Consider the following 23,421-nt stretch of genomic DNA (forward strand, 5'->3'; position numbering starts at 1 on the left):
TAAATGAGTTGCTTTCTGAAAAATCTCTTAACTAGTCTGACCAGTCCTTTAAAAGCTGCAATGGTTTCACAAAAAACATCCCCCACATCATCTCATGGTTTGTGAGGTTGACATATCAACAAAATATTTTCACAAGAATGTTGCATTGGCAACCACTTCTACATCACATGTATGAGTGTGACTAATGTACACAGAAAACTAAGAAACTAGAAACTAAACAGAAACTAAAAGTACATTAATTATTCTCTTAATATACTGTGTTTGTTTGTGCTCATTATGATTATGTTCAGTATTTATTTTAGATGTGACTAAACACAATCTCTGTTATGTTTGTCCTGAGAAAATCTAGTGATTGTATGATCACTGAAGTGGATCAGAATCACACACACATGTGTGCACGTGTGTATATTGTGTAATGATGACGCTGAAGCATGATGACACTTGACAGCCTTGTTTGCTCCTTGAATTTACCTAAAAACCAAGAGGAGGGAGACAGATCATGTATTATACCACAATAAATACAAACACTACAAAATTCTAACAGTAACTCAACAAAAACATTCATGTTAAATCATACTGATTCCAGCACTCCTGAACTCTGAAAAGAATGCTAGCTTATTGAAAAGAATATCAACATATTATTTTGATAAGTGATCATAAGTGAAACATTAAATAAATAGTTTATCAGAAATGGCTGAAAATCCCCATTGTATATATATATATATATATATGTGTGTGTGTGTGTGTGTGTGTGTGCGTGTGTGTGTGTGTGTCTGTGTGTGTGTGTGTGTGTGTGTGTGTGTAATTGAGATTTTTAACCATTTATACAAACTACGAACACACACAAGATTCATAGACAATTCATAAAAAATATATATATATATATATAAATGTAAGGAATTTCTGCCTTCCTGTATCTCAAACAGCGTGGCATTAGAAATGTCAATGGCATGGGTTTGATTCCCGGGAAAGCAAGAATTGATTAATTCAATAGGGTTGAGTGGGGGAAAACCAAATGTAATCTAACTAGGTGGTTAAATAAAAATATTTGGACTTTATATTTAGAAATTACCACAAAATAGCATCAGCTAGCTAGTTAGCTAGACAGTAAGCATCAGCTAACAATATTTTTTTTTTTAAAGTAGGCTGATTTTCAGCATGTTTCATTAATAAATATTCATATTTCTCTAGCCTGTTATTTTCTCGAAGTTTCTTGAAATGTATTTATAAGGCAAATTGCTTTTTTTCCAGAATGGTATGCATAAACCTGTGGGCAAAATTCCCCCTTACAAATTTAGAATAATTTCTGTAAAAATATTGTTGTAAAACAATATTAATAGCCTGTCAAGTTATTAACAGGAGCACATTTCTAGTTTTTTTTTTTTCTTTTTTTTTTTTTTTTAGCACATTTCTAGTTTGTTGATGATTAGGAGGTTTCTTACTGATGAGGCTATATGGGAACATAGGAAAAAAAAGGCTGGGAGACAATGAACTAGAAGCAGACTAAACCCATAGATTATTTCAGTGGCAATATCAGTATATGGATAAAACGAATTTGAGTGAACAACACTATTAGTAGATTTTCCATACGTAACACGGTGGCATCCGTCTATGGTGGCATCCAATAACTCCAATCCAACAGGGGGCACTAGAATGATTTTGTAGGAAATAAACTCCGTTGTTTTTCTGTTGTCCGCGGGAACGACGTCACTTTGGCGCCGAATCAGACAGAGTTAAGCGCGCGGAAAAAACATCGATGCTTCAGAAATTTTAATAACACGAATATACATCAAAACATTCTGGATTTACTCAATATCAGCAGTGCAAGACATCAACAATGCAGCGAAGCATAGCGTGAGTGTGTCCTGCTCTTTTTGTGTGTTGATGATGAAGTCCACTGTCTAATTCTGGCGCACAGAGACCGTGTTTTCACTCTACCTGTGACTTTAAGGGTTTCCTTTAAGCTTTATTTCTTTAAATGTTTAAAAGATGTTACTACTTACTTACAGTATCAACTTTGTCTTTCGTACGTGATCTCTGTTTCCCGCCCACAGGTCATTCTTTCAGCCAATGAAAGGCAAGGATAAGAGTGATGGACAGGTCAAAGTAAAGGCTGAGTAAGTGACATTTTCCAAATTAAACATGCTTAAGTTTATTTTATTTCTAATTTAACAGTGTAGCAATTATAGCCGACGCTGAAAAAGTTGTTTACATTGCAAACATGGTTTATGGATTATCTGAAAACAAATAGGTAATGTTATAATGGTACATAATAATGTTTTTTTCTTCTCTTTCTGCTCAGACCTGTTAAAAGTCCCCTCAAAATTCAGAATGGCGTGCAGGAAAGTGATTCACCCGTAAAGAAGGTTCATAAACGTAGTCGAGCAATCATAGACAGTGATGATGAAGATGAGCCGCTGGTTAAAGAACAAGTGCCAAAACAGAGTGAAGTTCAAACAGTAAAACCAGAGAAGGTAAGAATTGAGTCATCATGACCATCAACTAGTGTTGTCACGGTACCAAAATTTCAGTATTCGGTACCAATACCAGTAAAAATTCACGGTTCTCGGTACCAATTTCGGTACCAAAGCTTAGTTTAAATTTACATATATTTAAGTGTTTATCACGGTTACAAGTATGGAAACTGTACATTTGCATTATAAACACTTTAGAAAAAGATTAAATAAAATGACCTAAAATAAACAATAGTATGCACTAACACATTTTTAAAGTTGTTTGTAAAGTTTTAATCCGTTAACATTTATTTAATGCACAATGAATGAGGTAAACAAACATGAACAACCAAGTGTTTGTATTAAATAACATTTACAAACATTAATTAATGTTGTAAAAATATATTGTTCACTCAATGTGTTGATGTGAATTAAGTAGCTGTTGATGAATAGTAGCTATCTTATTGTAGCATTACCAAACTATACAGGAGATAAAACATGTTTTATTTGACTTGACTGTACTTTTATTTAATCTAAAATTGCATTTATATTTAATTTTAAAAAGCCTTTTTAAACCTGCTGAGTTATAAAGGCAAGAATACGCCTAGAACTGGCACTGACATTAAATGACATAAATAGGGATGCATCGATACTAATACCAGTAATACCCTGGTGTCGGTTGGATACTACTGTGCTCATGTACTCCTAAAACTACCCCGAAAGCACTTTAGAGGCCGTTCACATATCGCGCGTGTTTTTTTATTATATTTTTGTGCGTGCTTATTCTTTCCAAAGCGCTTGCTCTCACGCGGCGTCTGTCGTTGCTATGCAACGAGTTTTTATTGAGCGCGCTTGCCTCGCGCCTATATTTGAAATTGCGAATTTGCATGTAATCGGCCTCTTATGGCAACGTGACATTAGCCTAATCCAAAATATTTCCATATGTGGCTCTTTCCTCCTTTCGTGTCAACAAGTGGATTCAGAGAGAGAGAGACATATCAGCGTTATGAAGAGGACGCAACTGTGCACCTTTCAGACAGCGCGTCTAGAACTGGATTAACCTGGTACTCGGTACCTAGAAAAGCTGGTACCGTAACTTTTTTTTTTTTTAGTACCGACTTGGTACCGAAGTACCGAGTTTTTTGACAACACTACCATCAACCATGAGAACATGTCAGGATTGTTGTTGACAATTCTGTTTCAATGTGTTCCTACTCCAAACCCACAGATTTCTGATGTTACAACGGCTTCTTCCACTCCTGTTACTCCAAAAACTCCCAAAACCCCAACAACTCCGGTCACTTCCAGTGCCTCTGTTGCTGTCGTAACCCCTGCTTCCTCAGGCACTCCAGCAACTCCAACATCAACATCACCATCAGGCATTCCCAAACGGAAAACAGGTCTGTGTTAGGCCCCGTCCACACTACTGTGTTTTCGTTTAAAAACGGAGACCTTTTGCTACGTTTGCACCTCCCGTCCACACTAAAACGGGAAAAACAAAGACCTAAAACGGAGAAGTTAAGAAACGCTGCAGCTGCGTTTTGAATCTCCGGAGGGCGTTTTAGTGTGGACGAGACAAAACGGCGGAGTTTACAAACGATGATGCAGAGGCTCACGCTCGGCTCTATGATTGGGTGTCATCAGTCATGACGTATCTTTCCCTGATTCGCCAACCACTGTTTACACCGGCGCGCGCATGCCCAGTGTTGGTGAATGGTCACGTGATCCACGTTTTCAGTCGTTTTAATGTGGACGGAGATAAATTCTAATACGCAGGTAAAACGCTAGTGTGGACGGAGATCGTTTTCGTTTTAATTCTCCGTTTTTAAACGAAAACGCAGTAGTGTGGACGGGGCCTTAGTCTCCTCTTCTCACGTTCCTTCTTGTAATACTGATCACTTATTCTCAATTTAATTCTTCGAAATACTCCCAAACAGCTCCAGTAGTTTTTTTATGTCAATTTTCAGAAAAATCTAATATTTTGAAATGGAACAGTTTATTGAACCTTTACATAAAATGTTAAAGAAAATCTTAAAAACAAAGTTGCATACGGGCTTTGTATTGTTCTGTTTTTGAAACTTAAAGGCTTTTATGGCCATTATAGTGAATTAAAAGAAATGGGGAGAATATGGAAAAAAATGATTAAAGATTTCACTGTAAAAAGAAATGTGTACCATGACCTGAAAATTGAATATTTTTAGAATTACACTAAAAGGCCTTTTTTAAATTGATCGTGTTTATCATTTTCCGGCCTTAGAAATTCATATATCAAATATGAGACGGTAGGCTTTTTAAATTTTAAAGTCCTTATCGCTTTGTCTAGCCCGTAAGCAGTTCCCCAAAAGGAAGCTGGAAAGCAGGAGCGATGGAGAGGGGTCAAAAGAGGAGGAGGAGGAGGAGGAGAAAGAGGAAGTTGGAGGCCAGGAGAGTAAGAGACCGCGAGTGGAGGAATCACCTGAGCAGACAGGTGAGATTAGCTGATCTCTGTGCATGAGTATATCCTTTCTAGGGCTGGAACGATTCAAGTCGAGTTCTCGATTTAAAAAAACAAACTCAATTGCAATTTACCCGTGTCGAGTAACTGGCAAAATAACGGAAGTGGAGGGATCTACAGAAGAGAATCCATTAACCGCATTACACTTGTTTTCTAAGGCTACACAATATATTTAAAACCATTTACAATCATAATATAGCATAGTGCTATTGTGAAATCACAATGGCTGCGATTCAGTTAAATAAATATTTGCGCTGTTGTTTTGTATCCACACAGAAGCACGATGCTTTAATTATTTACATGTGTGCAGATTACATGTAGGGATGGGCATTTTTCAAAAATATTACATTAGAATATTCGGGCTCATAAAAATAGAATATTCAAATATTCGTTTATTTAAATGACGTTTAACGAAAAATACTTTTTAATATTTTTCGGTTTATTTCTGAACAAGCTTACAATTAGGCAATATACACAACAAGCTTACAATATATGTTAATATAATTTTCTTTTAGTTAAAAACATTAAACAGTATGCCTATGTGTAAACAAAAAATATAAAAAACAAAAGCATTAATAAAAGCATGCTCAAGCAGCGCGAACGGAAAAAAAAAACGCCTAATAAAGCAGATTGCGCCAGATAAGGTACAGAACATACACAAACACTGGAGTCAGCATATGATTATCATGTTTTAGGGATGCACAATATATCACAGCCGATATATGTTCATTTTTAATGTTATCGTTATCGGCCTGGTTGGAAAATATGGTCGATATATTAAAGTCGATAAATAATGTAGTATTCCCTTCAGCTGAGACACATGTTGAGTACTGTTTATGTTTTTGAATTTCTTGAAATATGATTGAAATCTCTTCAAAAAATGAAAATACGGTTCGTTGCAACATGTGCAGCGCAAATCTGTCATATCGGCTACATAACACTATAATGAGAACATCATTATAATCGTGCGCTTGGGACATGGGTTTAATTGTGAGACTTTTGTTTTTGTAATCAGGCTCTCAAAATTGTTCAAAAATTTGGATTTCAATATATCGGCCAATATATCGGTTATCGACTGTCAAATAAAAAGAATTATCTATCGGTTATCGGTATCGGCCAAAATTTTCATATCGGTGCATCCCTATAATGTTTATATTGTTTTCACGTTTATATTGAGAAAAACAGTAATCCACATCCTGGGGCGCCCCCTGCAATTTATCCTCAAGTGAGAAAAGACGCTTCAGAGACACAAGATAACGGTGTTCTAAATTTGCCTTTTCTGTTCTTAAACCTGTCTCCCTCAACGAAACTTAAATGAAGTATATGTCTCAAAATCATTAATCAGCTGTAATGGACAGCTGTCTTTCCTCATTCGACTGTTTGGATTTCATGTGATTTTTCATTGTGGTGATAATATTACAAACTCAAATTAATTAATTTGATCAAAAGTTAATCCATTTAGTAAGATCATTTTCAAGTAATTCCAAACTTTGCGATGCAGACGACAACATTATGTGATCAAATATGTGATCAGATCGAATATTCAAAAATTCGGATATTCGTGCACACCCCCACTTAATATCACCCCATCTCCGTTCACAGTGAACGCTGCTCCACACAAACTCTCTCTGCATGTGCAGTTTGTTTAGGTTTCCTATAACGTGCATTTGGGAACGTTTGTGTTTTAGAGTTGCACTGTTATATGTGTGGAACGTCTCAGGTTTCAAACTCTTCTCTGCATGCTGTGAGTTTGGGTTGCTTAGTTATAACATTCATCTGGGAATGCAGTGTGTGCCATTTCACAAGATTTGTTACGCAACTCGTATGGAAATCTACGCTAGCACTGAAAACACGTTTTTAATCATCTGAGTTGTTCATCGTGTTTTCAAAATAAAAGTTTTAACTCTCGCTCTGACTTTGCATGGTTTGATCTGTACATGTTCTTGTTCAAGAAATTACAGATTGCATTTATTAAGTAATTTTGAAGGGTGTTGTTAACTTTTATTTATTTACCACAATTTTTTAATCCGATTAATGGATGAAATAATCTGTAGAATACTCGATTACTTAAATAATCGATAGTTGCAGCCCTAATCCTTTCCACAGTCTTAGTATGTTCCTCATTGATTTTCTCTTTCTCTCTTCAACTTAGAGAATGAGATGATGGAGGTGGAAGAGAAGAGTGCGGATGGAAAGACAGTAGTGGAGGAACGAAAAGATGAGGATGAAGTAAAGACGAGTAAAGTTGTGGACAATGCAAACAATGAGATGAAAGAGAATGATAAAGATGATAAGCAGAAGAAAAAGATAAATGAAGAGAATAAGAAAAAAGAGAATGATAAAAATGATGAGCAGGAGAAAAAGATAAATGAAGAGAATAAGAAGAAAGAAAAATTAGAAGACAAGAAAGAGAAGGAAGATAGCAGTCCTGAACGATTAGAGAAAAAAGAGAGAGACGCAGAAGACGAGGGGGGATCGGCCAAAAAGAAACCCATCAGCAGCTTTTTTGGTAAGCCTTTTTTCCTATTCTTTTTTTTCTGCTCACCCCAAAATTGAAATTGTCATCATTTACTCACCCACATGATGTCCCAAACCTGTATGATATTTAAGGGAAATTAAATGGGGGCAATTTTCATTTTTTACTTTACATATTTATTTAAATTTCAATCTTTTTGTAGCACCCAGAAAGGCAGCTGTAAAACTGGAAAAGGAGGAGCGCAATGTGGGAGAGAAAAAGAAGAATGGAGAAATCCCTGACGTCGCTGAACAGAAAGGGAATAAAAGGTTCAAAACCAAAAATATTCAAAACGACTTAGAATACTTTGCTTGTAAAAGATAATTGTTTGTTTTGGAAGGACCCCATTTGAATGAGCTTTATTTTTTGGACAGTGAAAAGGGGGTGGAGTCTTCCATGGAGAGCCAGTATGATCCCTCCAGAGCACCGTACCATCCCATTGAACATGCCTGCTGGAGCAGGGGCCAAAAGTAAAAACTGCCTTTTATTAGCTATATAACAGAGTGCCAAATGAGTCCTGTAGTTACAGTAGCATTTTTGCAGATTCGCTTTCATCGTCCCAAAGTCAGTGAAATAAGGTGCTTTTTATTGCTTTAACTTGTCTTAAAATGAGTGGCTAATAAGTGGTTAAATGGGACTGCAGATGTTGTCAGGGACATTAAACGTCACGCGGAACTGGAAAATTCCTCTACTCACTAGTCTCGTTGAGTTTACCCCCGGCAAGGGGTAAGAGTAGTCAACAAGTTGTTTCAAAATTTCCAATTAAACGTTAATTTAATTAGTTGTGATGGATGGACATCACTACTCGTGAGCGCGCTTGTGGATCCTAAAATTACAAACGGGACACCCAATGGTCTTGTGGACTTTACGATTGCATGCACACCGTCGCTATTCTAAGACATAGCACAAAGTACATATGACGTGTGCTATTTAGGACAGTGTCTAACTAACGTTTTACTTATGTTGATTGTATTTAAACTAAATTCATTAATACTTAATTTGTGAAGATTATATTGATGAACGAAATGTGTTAGAATTGTTAGGGTCAAGCTCGGATTGTCTTACAAAAATGTCAGCGCTCTTGTTCGATCATTAAAAGATCGAGAAAGTGAAATGAATTATTCATCTAAAGTTATAGTCTTTGTTGTTTCTATTAACAAAGACCTTAATTCAAAAGCAATAAAGTATGACACGTTTTCTATGAAAGTTCATTGTTAATTTCTCTATCCCTTTCTCAGAGTGCCATATTTGGCTGTTGCTCGCACATTTGAAAAGATTGAAGATGATTCGGGAAGGTATGAAGTGTTAAATTATTCTGAATATATACTGTTTTATATTATTCTGTGTTTTTCTCTTGCATCTATTTCATTCTGAAAACGAGTATGCTGCCATCAAATTTCAATCTTTTCTTTTTTTAGGCTGAAAAACATTGAAACTCTTTCCAACTTTTTGCGCTCTGTAATTCTTCTTACTCCAGGTGAGTGTGTTAATTGATTCATGGGGTTTAAATAGGTTGTTAATTATGCTAGACAGAGATTGTTTTTCTTCCTTTTTGTCCAAGTAATGAATAGATGAATAGATAATTGCTCTTGTTAGGGAGACAGATTGAAGAAAATGTAGTATACATTTGAAATGTCCAAGCTTCACTGTTTCCATCTGTTCATTACTCTGTTGTTTGTTTAGATGACCTGTTATGTTGTGTATACCTGTGTCTGAACCAGCTCGGCCCTGCGTATCAGGGTCTGGAGCTGGGCATCGGGGAAACTGTCCTGATGAAAGCCGTCGCTCAAGCAACCGGTAAATATATGCGTGTTCCCTTTCCCTAATGCCATTCACCATTCTCTTTGCCTGACCCCTGTACTGTTGACTTCTGTTACCAGGCCGACAGTTGGACAAAATCAAGGCGGAGGCTCAGGAGAAAGGTGACCTGGGATTGGTTGCTGAGAGTTCCCGCAGCAATCAGAGAATGATGTTTAAACCGTCCATTCTGACCGCAGTGGGTGTTTTCAACAAACTGAAAGAGATTGCTAACATGAGTGGAAACTCTGTAAGTACAGATGAGAATAAAGTACACCTTGTCACTTAAAATGTATTCAAGGTATATTTTATGAGTACATGTATAGGGGTGTGTGATGTCTATCATCTGCAATAATATGCATATAATTATTATATATATATATTTTTTAATGGCTTTATAAAGGTAAAAATGGAAAACACAGGCTTGGTGTTGATAGCATCATGCTTTATTTGCGCTTCAGGAAACATGCACTATATGCCATATATAAACAATATAAATGGACTGGGTTCATGCTTACCAAAGCTGTTTGATAGAAACAAAGTACAAATAGTAATGTTAAAAAATATGTCATTATAATTTAAAATAGCTATTTTCTATTTGAATATATTTTAAGATGTAGCCTAATATATTTCTGTGATGCAAAGCTGAATTTTCAGCATCATTACTCCAGTCTTCTTCATTGTCACATGATCATTCAGAAATCATTCTCATATGCTGATTTGGTTTCAAGAAACATATCTTAATATTATAAATGCTAAAAGAAAGTTGTGTGGAAATTATGATGCATTTTGTTCATGATTCTTTGATTAGAAAACTAAAGAAAAGCATTAATTTGAAATGGAAATTTTACTGTCGCTTTAATCATTTTAATGTGTACTTGCTGAGTAAAAGTATTAATTTCTTAAAATAAAAACATTCACCCACGATGTTTCAGTTTTGGCCATGTGCCGCATATCTGTTTATCTTCTGTTCTCAAAGAAAATCAACTTCCTCTCTCTGTCAGGTAATGAATAAGAAGATTGACATTATTAAAGGGTTGTTTGTGGCGTGTCGGTTTTCCGAGGCCCGATACATTGTGCGGTACGTAATAAACCTTTGACTTATAACTATTTAAATTTCACATCTGACCAACCATGCAGAAATGTTGAGTACATTCTGGAAATACACACAATAATGAATTTAATTTATTTATGACAGTTGATTTTTCCTAATTCTAAATGATGCGCCGCTGGCCTTGATTAAACTGCTGTATGCTGACAGATTTATATGAATAATAATGCTGAAATGAAATATGTTAGTTTGATTGGTTGCTTGTGTGATTGACAGGTCATTGGCGGGGAAGCTGCGGATCGGATTGGCTGAGCAGAGTGTTCTCGCTGCTCTCAGTCAGGCTGTGTGTCTGACGCCCCCGGGCCAAGGTTTGAAATGATCCTAATGAAATTGGCATTAACACACATCATAATCAGAGCATTGATAGAACCTCCAGGCATCTGGCATTTGCAATTACTTTACTCTCTGTCGTGATGAATAAAAAATGAATAACACTTAAACATGTTAATATTAATTAGGTGTCCATTTGGTTTAGAATGCTGTTAATTTGTTTTTCTTGTGTTGATTTAGAGTTCCCACCAGCTGTGCTGGATGCAGGGAAAGGAAAGAGTTCAGAAAACAAGAAAGTGTGGCTGGAGGAAAAAGCACTGATCCTGAAACAGACATACTGGTGAGACTGTATATATTATAATAATTATTATTATTTATTTATTTAAAAATAAATTAATGCTTTTATTCAGCAAGACCCTGATCAAAATAGTTCATAAGTGACAGTAAATGCATTTAAAAGTTATAACAAGTTAAAGTTTGCTTTGCCAACACAAAAATAAACTAGATTTTAAAATATCCATGAATGAATGAATGATGCAATAATTTTTCACAATTGTATAGTTTTTACTGTATTTGATAAATGCAACCATTGCATAAATGTTTACTGCAGTATCTCTGTTTCCACACAATAAAATATATTTTGGTTCCCCTAATTGGGAGAAAACGGTAAAAAGCATGAGATGTATCGAATACCCCCCAAAAGCTGAATAATGTCAAGAGATTTTTTTATTCATGTGGTATTAATTCTTTTTTTATTTGGCTAATTAATACCTTGTCAGTAGTCTGGTTTCAGGCTCCTTGTCTCAATGAAAGCTGTAAGATATTTTAATTAGGTTTCATTAGCAAAAGATTTAGGAAGTCCGGTTCATTTTTGTGAAAATGTTTGGGTAACTAAATAGAATATTGATATGCACACATTTCATTGTTTGTAATTTGTATTAATATTTTTATACTGGATGGATACTGTCAAAAGCCTGAAAATATCAAGATTTTTTTTATCCCTATTAGCTGTTTCTAGTATGAGTGGAAATATACACAGAATGAGCACAACCTGATTGTCAAACACCAACCGGTGCTGTGAGGGATAATTATCCGTATACTACAAACAATATTTCAATTACGACTTACAGGTGTCCGCTGCATAACAAGTGCCTGTTTAATGAGAATTAGCATAATGTGTACCCTACAGGAAGTCAGATATTTTCCCAATTGTTGCAGTCACTACATATCACCAATGAATACAAATAATATTTTCATTGCTTTCGCTTATATTTTTCTTTCCAGTGAGATGCCCAATTATGATGCAATCATTCCTGTATTGCTGAAGGATGGCATAGATGAACTGCCCAATCACTGCAAGCTCACCCCAGGTACTGACCAATCACAGTTGGCTCAGTTCTCCCACCATCTAGTTGAAAATGTAGTTTTAAAATGAGATTAAACAGTGTTTTTTTTTACAGGTGTGCCCCTGCGACCCATGTTAGCTCACCCAACTAAAGGGGTCGGTGAGGTAATGAAACGTTTTGATGAGGCATCTTTCACCTGCGAATATAAATACGATGGAGAGAGGGCACAGGTGTGTGTTATTTTATCTTTTTCCACAAGGTGGAGCCTCTGCCATAGAAATGACTTTGTTTCCATAGCAATATCATTGATTGAATTGTTAATTGTTTTTTTTGTTTTTTTTTTTTTGCTTTGCATCAAATAGATCCATATTCTTGAGAATGGAGATGTGCGCATTTTTAGCCGAAACCAAGAGGACAACACAAGCAAATACCCTGATATTATCTCAAGAATCCCTCAGGTAACACATATGCAACCAGCAGGATAGAAATAAAATTTAGATGGATGCACAAGAGAGTCTAATGGTCAAAAGCTGGGTGAACACAGTGCGATTCGTGCCACATTTGCAGTCTAATTTCAGGGATAATAAAAGATTCCATCATAGGGTGAAACTGGCAGTCTTGGATCGCCTAAGCCCCTCAGTGTGACATGCTCACTGATGCCCAATTAATTGCTTCTGCAAAGAAATCTTTGCCTTAGAGGCTCTGGCAGAGTTGTTATGATGGTTATGTTTATATATTATATAAAACATTGAAGCTTAAAATAAATCAGTGTTGTTTAACTAAAACTATCAAAATCGTTTTTGGATTATTAATATATATATATATATATATATATATATATATATATATATATATATATATATATATATATATTATTACACCAAATTATAAATGTTGCCTTGGAAACAAACTTAAAAGTACTAAAATTTCTACAGCAAATTAATTATATACATTAATGATTCCAATAATTAAATAAATGAATTAGAAATATTAAGAAATAGACAACATAAAACTACCAAAAATGACAAAGCACATAAAGTTCCTGAAACTTAAACTAAAAATAAAATGAAAATGGAAAATATTAAATCATACAAATATTGAATAAAGGAAATCTGAAAAAAATAAAATTGTGTATTTCAGAACTAACAGTCTTCTAGTGACTTCAAGGCCAGGATTAGGCCTTAGTTCAATTAGGACACTTAAGTAGCTTGCCTTAGAAAATACATTACTGGTCTTCATCTTGAGACAAATCAATAGCACTGACATATTTTAAGTTATGCCAGTGCAAGTTGCTTTCAGTTAAAACAGCTCAATGCATTTTAGTCTGAGACTAGGTTTAAGCCTGGTCTGTGATACCGGGGGCAAGTGTCTAGTCAACTCTGTCATTTATAACTAAAATCTTAGATGTACCTTATACTGTCAAAACATTTAATTTTGCACAGTCTGCCTGGGCTTTTACGCAATATATTACTGAGGTCAATTGGTACAGTCGGGCAAGCATCAATTGACCTTTTAAAATTCTGAACAGATTTTATAATACTAGGTATCATTCTCTTGCTGATGTTAATTAAAAGTAAAAGAGGAAAACACCTAAATGACTTTCAAGTTGTTCCAAACACAAACTCAAGCAGAAACATTTGGCTCGTTATTAGGAGACACATGGCAAATTAAAGCAATATGTTCACGCGATTTTCTGCAGAAACTGTCAACTTCGACTCCTCAATGTTTGCAGACTGGCTTTGACTTTTGGCAACTAATGACTACTCCACCAGACTGCAAATCGGCATACAAATTTTTGGGAAAAAAAATCTTGTAGTGTGTTCCAGCCTTTAGAAAGAGAAAACCACTGCCAGACAGGACATATGATGTTGAATATGCAGCAGTTTCGAAATTTTCATCAATTGAGATTTCACTGTGGGTTGAGGTACCCAACATGACACGATCAAAATAGAAAAGCAAGGAACTGACGAAATGTGTGCAGAAACTCAGACTAACATGGTTAAGATGAGACCTGGTTTGGACACGGTGTAAGAGTCTTTCTCACAGACTCTCTCTTTCTCTTTGTATCTGTCTTTTTCTCTCTCTTTTGCAAAGGCCATATTTGTCCTCTGTCATCCTGCTCTGTTCTCCTCACAAGAAAGCAATAATGGATTTCAGCCCTAAAGCAAAGAAAGCATTTGATGAATGACACAAGCTCGTGCGCAGATAAATCAATGAAAACGCTGTTGTTTTGCTTATCAGTGTCCATATCTCTCTCTGCCTTCGCTTTTCTCAGTTGTATGATATTCAGTGCAAAATCTCATTATTGTACAAGAATCAGAACTGTCATAAGTCTGAGTCAAACAAGATATCTTGTGGGAAATTAATGCTCACTCATCAGCAGAATACAGTTGTCAGACATGTTTTAGACATGTGGTTATATTTCTTGGTTATGAAATAGCGACAAACATTTTATATGTACAAACTAGCACTTGATTGAACAAGTAATTATAATAATAAAGTTTATTAAAGAAAGAATATTCAGATTTCGGTACAAGTTAAGCTTAATCAGTTAAGCATTTGTTGTGAAATGTTGATTACCACAAAATTGAATTATGGTTACATGTTCTAATCATGGCTGAATAGAAAGCTGGCTTCATTCATACAGACTGTATTCAAGCTGCTGTTGTATGAGCAGTCACACCTGTTACATTTAGATAGTCTGTCACAAAACACTGACTATGAATGCAGTCAATTGTGTGAAAAGATTACAAACAGCTCTACAGCTCTCACAAACTCAATATGCACTTGTAACATCTATTGAACTATAAATGTCACACAGCCTGGGGGCTCGATGTGTTGTTCGTTTGTGAAGTGGTAGTGTTTAAAACTCAGGTGACCTTATAAAGAAGTAATTTTAAGATGTTATGGCTGCGGGGTGAGGGTGTGCTCTGCGTTGATGATCCAGTTTATTCATGTATTGATGGTAGATTTAATAAATGTCCTCATCAACTCTCTCTCAGGTGAAAAAAGAGAATGTACGGTCCTGTGTTTTGGATTCAGAGGCGGTGGCCTGGGACAGAGAAAAGAAACAGATTCAGCCGTTTCAGGTCCTCACCACGAGGAAGAGGAAGGTGAGATATTTGAAAACAGAAACAGCTGAATATTGAAGATGCAAAACTTAATGGTTAAATAAAGTACTGAGACTGATTGTGAACGAATATATGGACAGACAAATTCTGGTAGCTTTTGGGAAGTTGACGCCCTGCAGTGTGAGATGCATTGTATGTTGCATCTTAAATAATTTTAAATTGCATTTTGCTAATTGTTTTATGATTATTATGCATTTATGACCTTATATAGAAAATAAATTAAAAGAAAGTCAAAAATCTTTGATGAGGATGATTAACAGTCCAAATCCAAATGTTAAAAACGTTTTCTGTGTATTTCAGGATGTTGATGCATCTGAGATCAAGGTTCAAGTGTGTGTCTACGCCTTTGACCTTCTGTACCTCAACGGAGAGGTAAGTCCATGATAACAGCTAATAGAATTAGAGATGCAGCGATATGTAATTTCTCAGCCAATACCAGTAGTCAGTTATTCAGAATGATATCGGCTGATGCCGATAGTAGGGATCGACCGATATGGATTTTTTAGTGCCGATACCGATTTTTTTCCCATCAGCCTTAGCCGATGACCGATACGGGCTGCCGATTTTCTTGCGCCGATATTTGGAGCCGATACATTTTGCTCCCTCAATTTACATCATAAAAATGACATGATGTTAACAAATGTTACAGGTCTCAATTTAATAAAAGTAACATTTAACTAACTTCAAAAATTAATATTTAACAAATAGTAAAAACATGTGAGGTAGAACAAGAACAAGTAGATAAACAATTTTTTAACAAATATTAAAAACATAAAGTAGAACAAAAAAAGTTCAGTGCTGAAAATAAATATTTAAGCATAAATTAAATAATTACACTATTGCACATCAGCAACCAGCATAATAAAGTGCACAGTGCACACTGTACTTCATTTTAAAAGAAACGAACTATGTACTGCATGGTTTCAATTTTTCTACATAAAATAAAATGAGCATGTCTAGTCTGTAATATCACTGCGATGGCGAGAGAGACACACACCACACGCGTCCAAACCTCAGCCAGGTGAGCGCTGAATAAATCTCCCACAAAAAGCACAGAACAACGTTGGCATTACTTAATCCTATGACCAGTGTTCGTTACAGCACCCGTATGCATACTAGGGCTGTCAAAATTGCTCAAATGCCGTTTGCATATTCCCTCTAAAAAAAAACATATTCGAACATCCCGTTGCGCGTTTTGTTATTGACCTGTTATTTGTCGCATTATGTCAATAACAGGACACATTAATACAAAGAGACATAACTACTAGTATTAGATTTATTTGAGTTTAAACATATTTGACAACGTATTAAAAAGCAAGTAAATCAACTAATGGCCAAGACCGCAGAGCTCACTCTGTCTCGCCCTGGACTCGTTCAGGCACTCTCTCTCTCTCACCCTCACGGTCTCTGCGCGTCGGTTAAATGAACAACAACAAACAAATGTTGAGTGCTGATCAAGCACTCAAGGTTAAAATGAACAGCAGGGCTATTATATTTATTTCCAGATATAATATTTACACTCAAATAAAAGCTTAAATGTTTGTATACAACTGTTACACATATAGAGTAGTTTTCATTAACACTTGTCTTCATGGCAAATTTATTCAAACATACATGTATAATTAACAGTAAATAAGGGTAAACTAGTTTTTTTTTTAAAGCTAACTAACAAATGACTTTCCTTTGGGTAAATGCAACCTTAAAGGTGCTGTATGTAACTTTTCTTCTAAAACGAATGCCTAAAAATATTGCCTGTGTGTGAGGGGGTTGTAATCACACATTAAAAGGATCCACTTGTTGGGTTTTACTATTACCTCTGAAGGCCAGTATTCATATTTCTATGTGAAGTCTCCGGGTTGGATTTTTTGCGAAATCCATCAGATGTGATGTGACGTTCCATGCGCGCTCCCGAGCCTCTCTCCATTTTATATACAGTCTATGCGACAGCACTGCAGCGAACGACATGGAGTCTGATAACACCAACAAACTCCTGCCTCCAGCACAACACACACTTCAACACAAACTCCACATAAATATAAAAAACAAAACAAAATTTTATCTGTTAGGACGACTTAGGACGTAAACACGGATCAACATCGACAGAAAGTTTTCAGATATGCTAAAATAATGGTAGGTGCTTTAGGATGTAACTTTTATTTTATGTACTAGATCTACTGTCTAATGTCATTAATCCCACTAGTATCATATTATTTATAATACACATTGCCAGACACGTTCAGTACAGTACTGTTACTTACTACAATCTTACTGTTACACTGAAATTGTTTAGTCTAGTTCACTAACTGTTTTCGTTATCAGATTATACATTCACCTATGCTGACATTGTTGATTGTGAAAGATGCACGAATAGTTAGTGAAATGCCTTATGCTAGATAACACCTCAAAATGTAACGTTATCATGGTACGAGCATGGAGCATTAGTTCAACGTCCAACTGATAAAAGTATCCTATTTTTGTAACGTTGCAGTGGGAGTTTACGTGAGTTTCCAGCATGTTTTGTGATGCTTTCTCCAGTGTGTTGATAGTCTCAGTGTGGCCGTGTACTATGAGTGCTCGCTCTTGTGTTCAAGCACGCGCCAGAGCACGAGCGCCCTTGTAAAAATTGGTTGCAATCTGAAACATCACAGATAGAGGCCGCTAAAAAATACATATAGCCCCTTTAAGTGATATTGTTCACATACTGTTTTATTGACACATTTACATGGTTAAAAAATCTGAGTGATTACATGAGACCGATTTCGGTAAGTTGCCTTCTGATATTCACGCATGTTTTTATAGATATAATTTTTATTCAAGTGAAAGATGACTCGTACTCCACGCTGCCGCTTGAATTGAGGTGATGCAGTGAACTGTAACGTCACAGGGTCAAAATGTCTTTAATTGTTTGAATTTCACGATAAAGTGTAATCTTTCAAATTCTGTCCATTTTGTTTCTATTTTGAAATAACAAAGCACAAAGCCATGTGCGATTATTGGATAAGAGCCGTGCTACAATTAATGTTTAGTATAGGGGAAAAGAAAACTGTAGATCTGGCAACCCTGGCTTGAACTATTGCTGATTCATAGGGTCAAATAGAGCCTGCATTTATGTAGCTGTTTTTATCTGTTAATGCGTCACATTAACTTGCCCTAACTAACTCAACACGAGAGATTTTTTTCACATACAGTGTGAGTTGCAGTCGGTCATGTGTTACCGCACCCTTTTGATTGACAGGATATAATCGACACTGATCACGGGCTGTTTTTAAACCTTTGGCCGATAGTGGAAATAATAGCTTTTATCAGCCGATACCGATTGTTGGCCGATACGGTGCATCTCTAATTTGAATAATTTTGCATGTTTCTGAATTTTCACTGTTTACATTTGAATAATGTGTCTGTCTTGCAGTCTCTGGTACGAGAGCCTCTAAGCAAACGCAGGGCTCTTTTACGGGAGAGTTTTGAGGAGAAAGAAGGAGAGTTTGTTTTTGCTCGATCCCTGGATGCTGACGACACGGAAACCATCGCTGAGTTCTTGGAGCAGTCTGTACGAGGTGCGTGAACTCGCCTATTGTTGAACCTGTGCGGTTCATGATAATATTTATGCATTTTAATGTGTAGATATTATTACATTTATTTTTGGGACATATTGTATTTGTAGTTTTATACCTTAAACAATTTTGGGATTGTTTGGGGTTGCCAATTTGAAATGTGGTTTCTGAAGCCAAACCACCTAATAACTGACATTTCTAATCTATTCTTCTATTCTTAATAATAGTAATTTTTCATTTATAATTGTCTATTTTTTTTAATGGTTTAAATGTTTTGCAGATTCTTGTGAGGGTCTAATGGTGAAAACATTGGACAAACATGCAACTTATGAAATTGCCAAACGCTCACACAACTGGCTCAAGGTATTGCACACCATATTTTCAGAAATTTGTACTTTTTTTTTTTAAATAAACTTTTAACTTGTATCATGTTCATGTTTTAAAGAGGCCATATTATGCACTTCTACAGTCTTGATTTTGTTTAAAGGTCTATTTGAATAGGTTTTCATAGGTTTGAATAGGTTGTTTTTTTTTTTTTAAAAAAACATTTTTTCCACATATTTTACATTGTTGCTGCACCCCTCCTCTCCCAGTCTGTCAGTAATGTTCTGTTTAGTTCCAGACTCTCCTTTCGAAAAGCACAATGTGCTTTGATTGGCTGGACTAATGTGTTGTGATTGGTCCTTTTCTTTGCTTCGCTTCCACATTCTCGGAAGAATACTTAAGACCACAATCGAGGCATTTCAGAGAGTTCAGAAACATCTTTTTTGCTTTGTAATTTTGCAGAACTTTTTCATGCTCAAACAGCGATATTGCACTCTAAAGAAAATTAAAACTGTAAAAAGCATAATAGGTCCACTACACCCACTATGTAGTTACAAGTAGACTTTCAGAAAAGTTTACTTTTATAAAGTCAGATTGCAGGAATAAAAAGGTGATTTTCAGGACTGTCGCTTTGAAGGAATTTCCCTCGCGGTAATTTTAAATGGCTCAATAGCCTGATCCAAATCCCCGAAGCCTCTGTACAAATCACCATGATAAACAGTGTAGTTATCATTATTAACTTAACATTCAATACACATGCACGAAGTTCAGAACAAGAAGGGTATAACCTTGTGAAAAGAAATGCGAATATCGCAGTTGGTGCGGTTACTTGCATTCCTCTGCGCTTTGGCTTGTCAGTACCGTGATACTACAATATTGTGGTTATCGTGACAGTCCTAGTGATTTTATTTCTCTCTTTCTCTCAGACACACGCACATCAAGACTTGTTTAAAAAAAATGAAACCCAGACAAGTATTCAAAGTCAGAAGGAAGGTGCAAGTCATTAAAGTGTAATTTCCACTCCATTAGGCTTTTCTCTTGTTCTGTGTCCGTATCCTGACATTAAGCCTGAGTGGTATGATGGAATATATACTAAACGAGACGGCCACTAGAGATTCTGCTATACCTTATGTTATGTGACATATCTGTGTTGAGGTTTAAAGATTAAAAAAGCAGAAATGTGTTGTCTACTACACCAGCAACTGTGTTCAGTTTACATTTGTTTAGTTAGTGGATTATAATGGGAGTGATTTAGTTTTTTTCAGACTTTTGGTCTGCATCCATCAAAATCCTAATCAAAAGGAAAATCAAATGAGATGAAGTACCTTTAATTTGTAAAGTATTTCATTCATTGGATTATTAAAAAGATACTACTTCATGGTTTTGTAAAATAAAACATTTGTGGCTTGAATTTCCTACAAAAGTATATGAAGTGTCCCTATATCAAATTACAAATTACTTTTGCTTATGCTCACCAAGGCTGAAAACAGTGATGTATTGCTGTGATGGCAAAGCTGAATTATCAGCAGCCATTTTTTTCATGATTCTTTGATCATGCATCAATTAATTCGCCATTAATTCAAATTGAGTATTTAATTCATCCTTAATGAATAATGAACCTTCCCCTCTAACACCTCCAATTCTCACAGCAATTTATTAACCCATGTTTTAGTTTCTTAAATCTCGGGGGGGAGGGGAGGTTTGATGGTCCTTATGTTTCAAAAACTTGTGTGGCTTACTTTCTTCAGTAGAACATAAAATGTTTGGCAGAACGACAGCCTAAGTCACCATTCCATTTTATTGTACAAAAACAGTGTGGTGAAAGTGAATGATGACTGAGGCTGTCAATCTGCCAAAAATCTCCTTTCAACTTCCATAGAAGAATGAAAATGTAAAGGTTTGAAATGACAATGAAGAGTGATGACAATTTTGAGCCATTTTGCCTCTTGGGTACATTTACCATGTTTTAATGATTTGTTTAGTTTTTGTACTCCAGTACAAGAAAAAAGATACAGATACAAAAAAAAAAAATGTTTCCTTAGAGTTTATTTATTCAATTTATTCATATTTATACTACTGTCAGATCTGTCATTTGCTTGTCTGTTATATTGTTTCTAATGGTCTGTTTATGCAGCTGAAGAAGGACTATCTGGAGGGTGTTGGAGACACATTGGATCTGTGTGTGATTGGTGCTTATCTGGGGAAAGGGAAGAGAACAGGCAGCTATGGAGGATTTCTACTAGCCTGTTACGATGAGGAGAATGAGGAGTTCCAGTCTGTCTGCAAGGTGTGTGTGTGTGTGTGTGTGTGTGTGCATTAGTCTGAGAGAGACCATGAAAAACTAGGACCATAAATCTTTTCAAGATTTTAATTTAAGTAATTGCATCATATGCAGATTTAATTAACTTGAGGCAGATTTTGTAAGAAATGAATGATGATTAATTATATATTTGCTGAAACATATGGTATAAACAGTAATATTGTGAAATATATAACGATTTCTATATATTTTAAAATGTAATTTATTCCTGTAGAATTTTCTGTCACATGATCCTTCAGAAATCATGCTGGTGCTCAAGAAAATTATTATTATCGATTTTAAAAATTGTTTTTGTGGAAACTATGTTTATTGCATATATTTGAAAAATAAATTTTGTAACATTTAAAATATATTTGACATCACTTTTGATCAATTTAGTGTCCCCTTGCTACATAAATATATACAAAAATTCAACGGCCTCAAACTTGTGAACTCTAGTTCAAAAATTGAGTTAGTCAGACACCATTAAATAGACATTACAAATAAATATTATATGTGTTGTGCCTTTGTCAGATTGGAACAGGCTTCAAAGATGAAGATCTGGAGCAGCATTACAATTTCTTAAAGGTACATCAATGTTTACACTTTGTTTCCATGTATTTGTGAGTACTTTGCTGCATAAAATCTTTTTGTATGCGATCCACCTCAGGAGCACATTTTACCTAAACCACGGCCGTATTACCGCGTGGACCAATCAGCAGAGCCGGATGTCTGGCTAGATGCAGTGCAAGTGTGGGAGGTGAAATGCGCTGATCTTTCACTGTCTCCAGTCTATAAAGCAGCGATGGGATTGGTCAGTACACCATACACATGTGAATCATGATGCTGAATCAGTGATTTGTTTATTTTTTTTGTGACTGATGTTTTCATTGTTCAGATCTTGGTGCCAGATTTTAGTTTATTGTGCTGAAGTTTGGGTCTTTATGGTGTGATTCTCTCCTTGGCCATCAGGTGGACCCAGAGAAAGGCATTTCACTCCGTTTCCCAAGATTCCTGAGGATTAGAGATGACAAAAAAGCAGAGGATGCCACCACAGGGTCACAGGTAACAGCCGAAATACAGAAAAACTTGGAGGAAGACGCATAAGTGGAAACTTTACACATCTAGTAAATTCACAGTGCTGCGGAGGAAATGATTCGGAAGCACAGATTAAGGCACATGGAAGACATTAGGGTTCAAAATATTGCAAAAAATGTAAAACAAAGATGACTGTTTAACATAAGAATAGTTTATAAATACACGTCATTTATATACATGATATATATGTGTGTATATATATATATATATATATATATACTTAATTAACTAAGCTATAAATAAATCTATATTGTTTGTAATTTAGAATAGGTATTAAAGTAGAAAAAGCCCAATAGCAGTTTCACTTATGTAATCAGTCTGTCATTCACAAATGTAAGAGTCAACAGTAATTACCCCACATGAGACATTTCTTTCAAAGGCAAATGTCATGAATGCATAATGCATGGAAAACTCAGGATATGACTCCATACTTGTGTGTGTTGTACTTCCATGGCAAATAGGATGGGAAGTGTGAGATTTGAAAGTTTTTCATCTTGAAAGTCAAACGTGATGACATTGGCATAGTTCGGAGCGTCGTGACATTGTGATTTAGTGCAGCAAGTGAAGTGGATCCGTAAAAGGAAATCCATCTTTTTACGTGGCACACTGTCTTTCTTTCCTTTCCCCCCTCATTTTCACAGTTCATTTATTTCGGTTTTCTTTTATTCCTGTCTCCCGACAGTTGGAAACACACAGGCTCACACAAACACACCCTTTCAAAATGAACTGTTCTGATCTCCCACATCACTCTCTCTCTCTTAGATTGCTGGACTCTACAACAAACAGCAGCAGATTCAAAATCAGGGTGACAAACCAGATCTGGAGGACTACTATTGATCTCTGCTTTCTGATTCGCTTCCATTGTCAGCTACTCTCATTCCAATTGGTCGATGGAGGATTTTTCAATATAAATTGTTGCATATTAACATGCTGAATTTTAATGCGTGATATTGTGAGACTTAATGAAAAATGGAAATGAACATGTAAATAGCCTTTCAACTATATAGAGCGAAAATAAACACTTGCTTTTCA

General features: G+C 35.7%; 1 protein-coding gene across 1 annotated transcript; it reads left to right on the forward strand.

Moving 5' to 3' along the window:
- Window positions 1–1,698: 1,698 nt before the first annotated feature.
- lig1 (ligase I, DNA, ATP-dependent) lies at window positions 1,699–23,421 on the forward strand. The gene is made up of 27 exons (XM_039694815.2): window positions 1,699–1,854; window positions 2,055–2,117; window positions 2,303–2,474; window positions 3,682–3,853; window positions 4,777–4,920; window positions 7,100–7,456; window positions 7,626–7,731; window positions 7,837–7,932; window positions 8,701–8,757; window positions 8,881–8,939; window positions 9,146–9,259; window positions 9,343–9,509; window positions 10,264–10,340; window positions 10,587–10,678; window positions 10,881–10,980; window positions 11,925–12,010; window positions 12,101–12,216; window positions 12,349–12,444; window positions 14,989–15,099; window positions 15,418–15,489; window positions 18,527–18,671; window positions 18,949–19,031; window positions 21,127–21,279; window positions 21,826–21,879; window positions 21,962–22,105; window positions 22,264–22,356; window positions 23,152–23,421. Exons 1-27 carry the CDS (start codon window positions 1,838–1,840, stop codon window positions 23,224–23,226), a joined length of 3,021 nt encoding a protein of 1,006 aa, XP_039550749.2. The 5' UTR covers window positions 1,699–1,837; the 3' UTR covers window positions 23,227–23,421.

The sequence above is a fragment of the Pimephales promelas genome, chromosome 5 (assembly GCF_988280905.1).
Source record: "Pimephales promelas chromosome 5, fPimPro1.hap1.1, whole genome shotgun sequence".
NCBI lineage: Eukaryota > Metazoa > Chordata > Actinopteri > Cypriniformes > Leuciscidae > Pimephales > Pimephales promelas.

Coding starts and splice junctions, on each gene's coding strand:
- lig1 (XM_039694815.2), top strand. Junction 10,981..11,924: donor ATCCTGAAACAGACATACTG/GTGAGACTGTAT, acceptor TTTTCTTTCCAG/TGAGATGCCCAATTATGATG. Junction 22,106..22,263: donor ATAAAGCAGCGATGGGATTG/GTCAGTACACCA, acceptor CTTGGCCATCAG/GTGGACCCAGAGAAAGGCAT.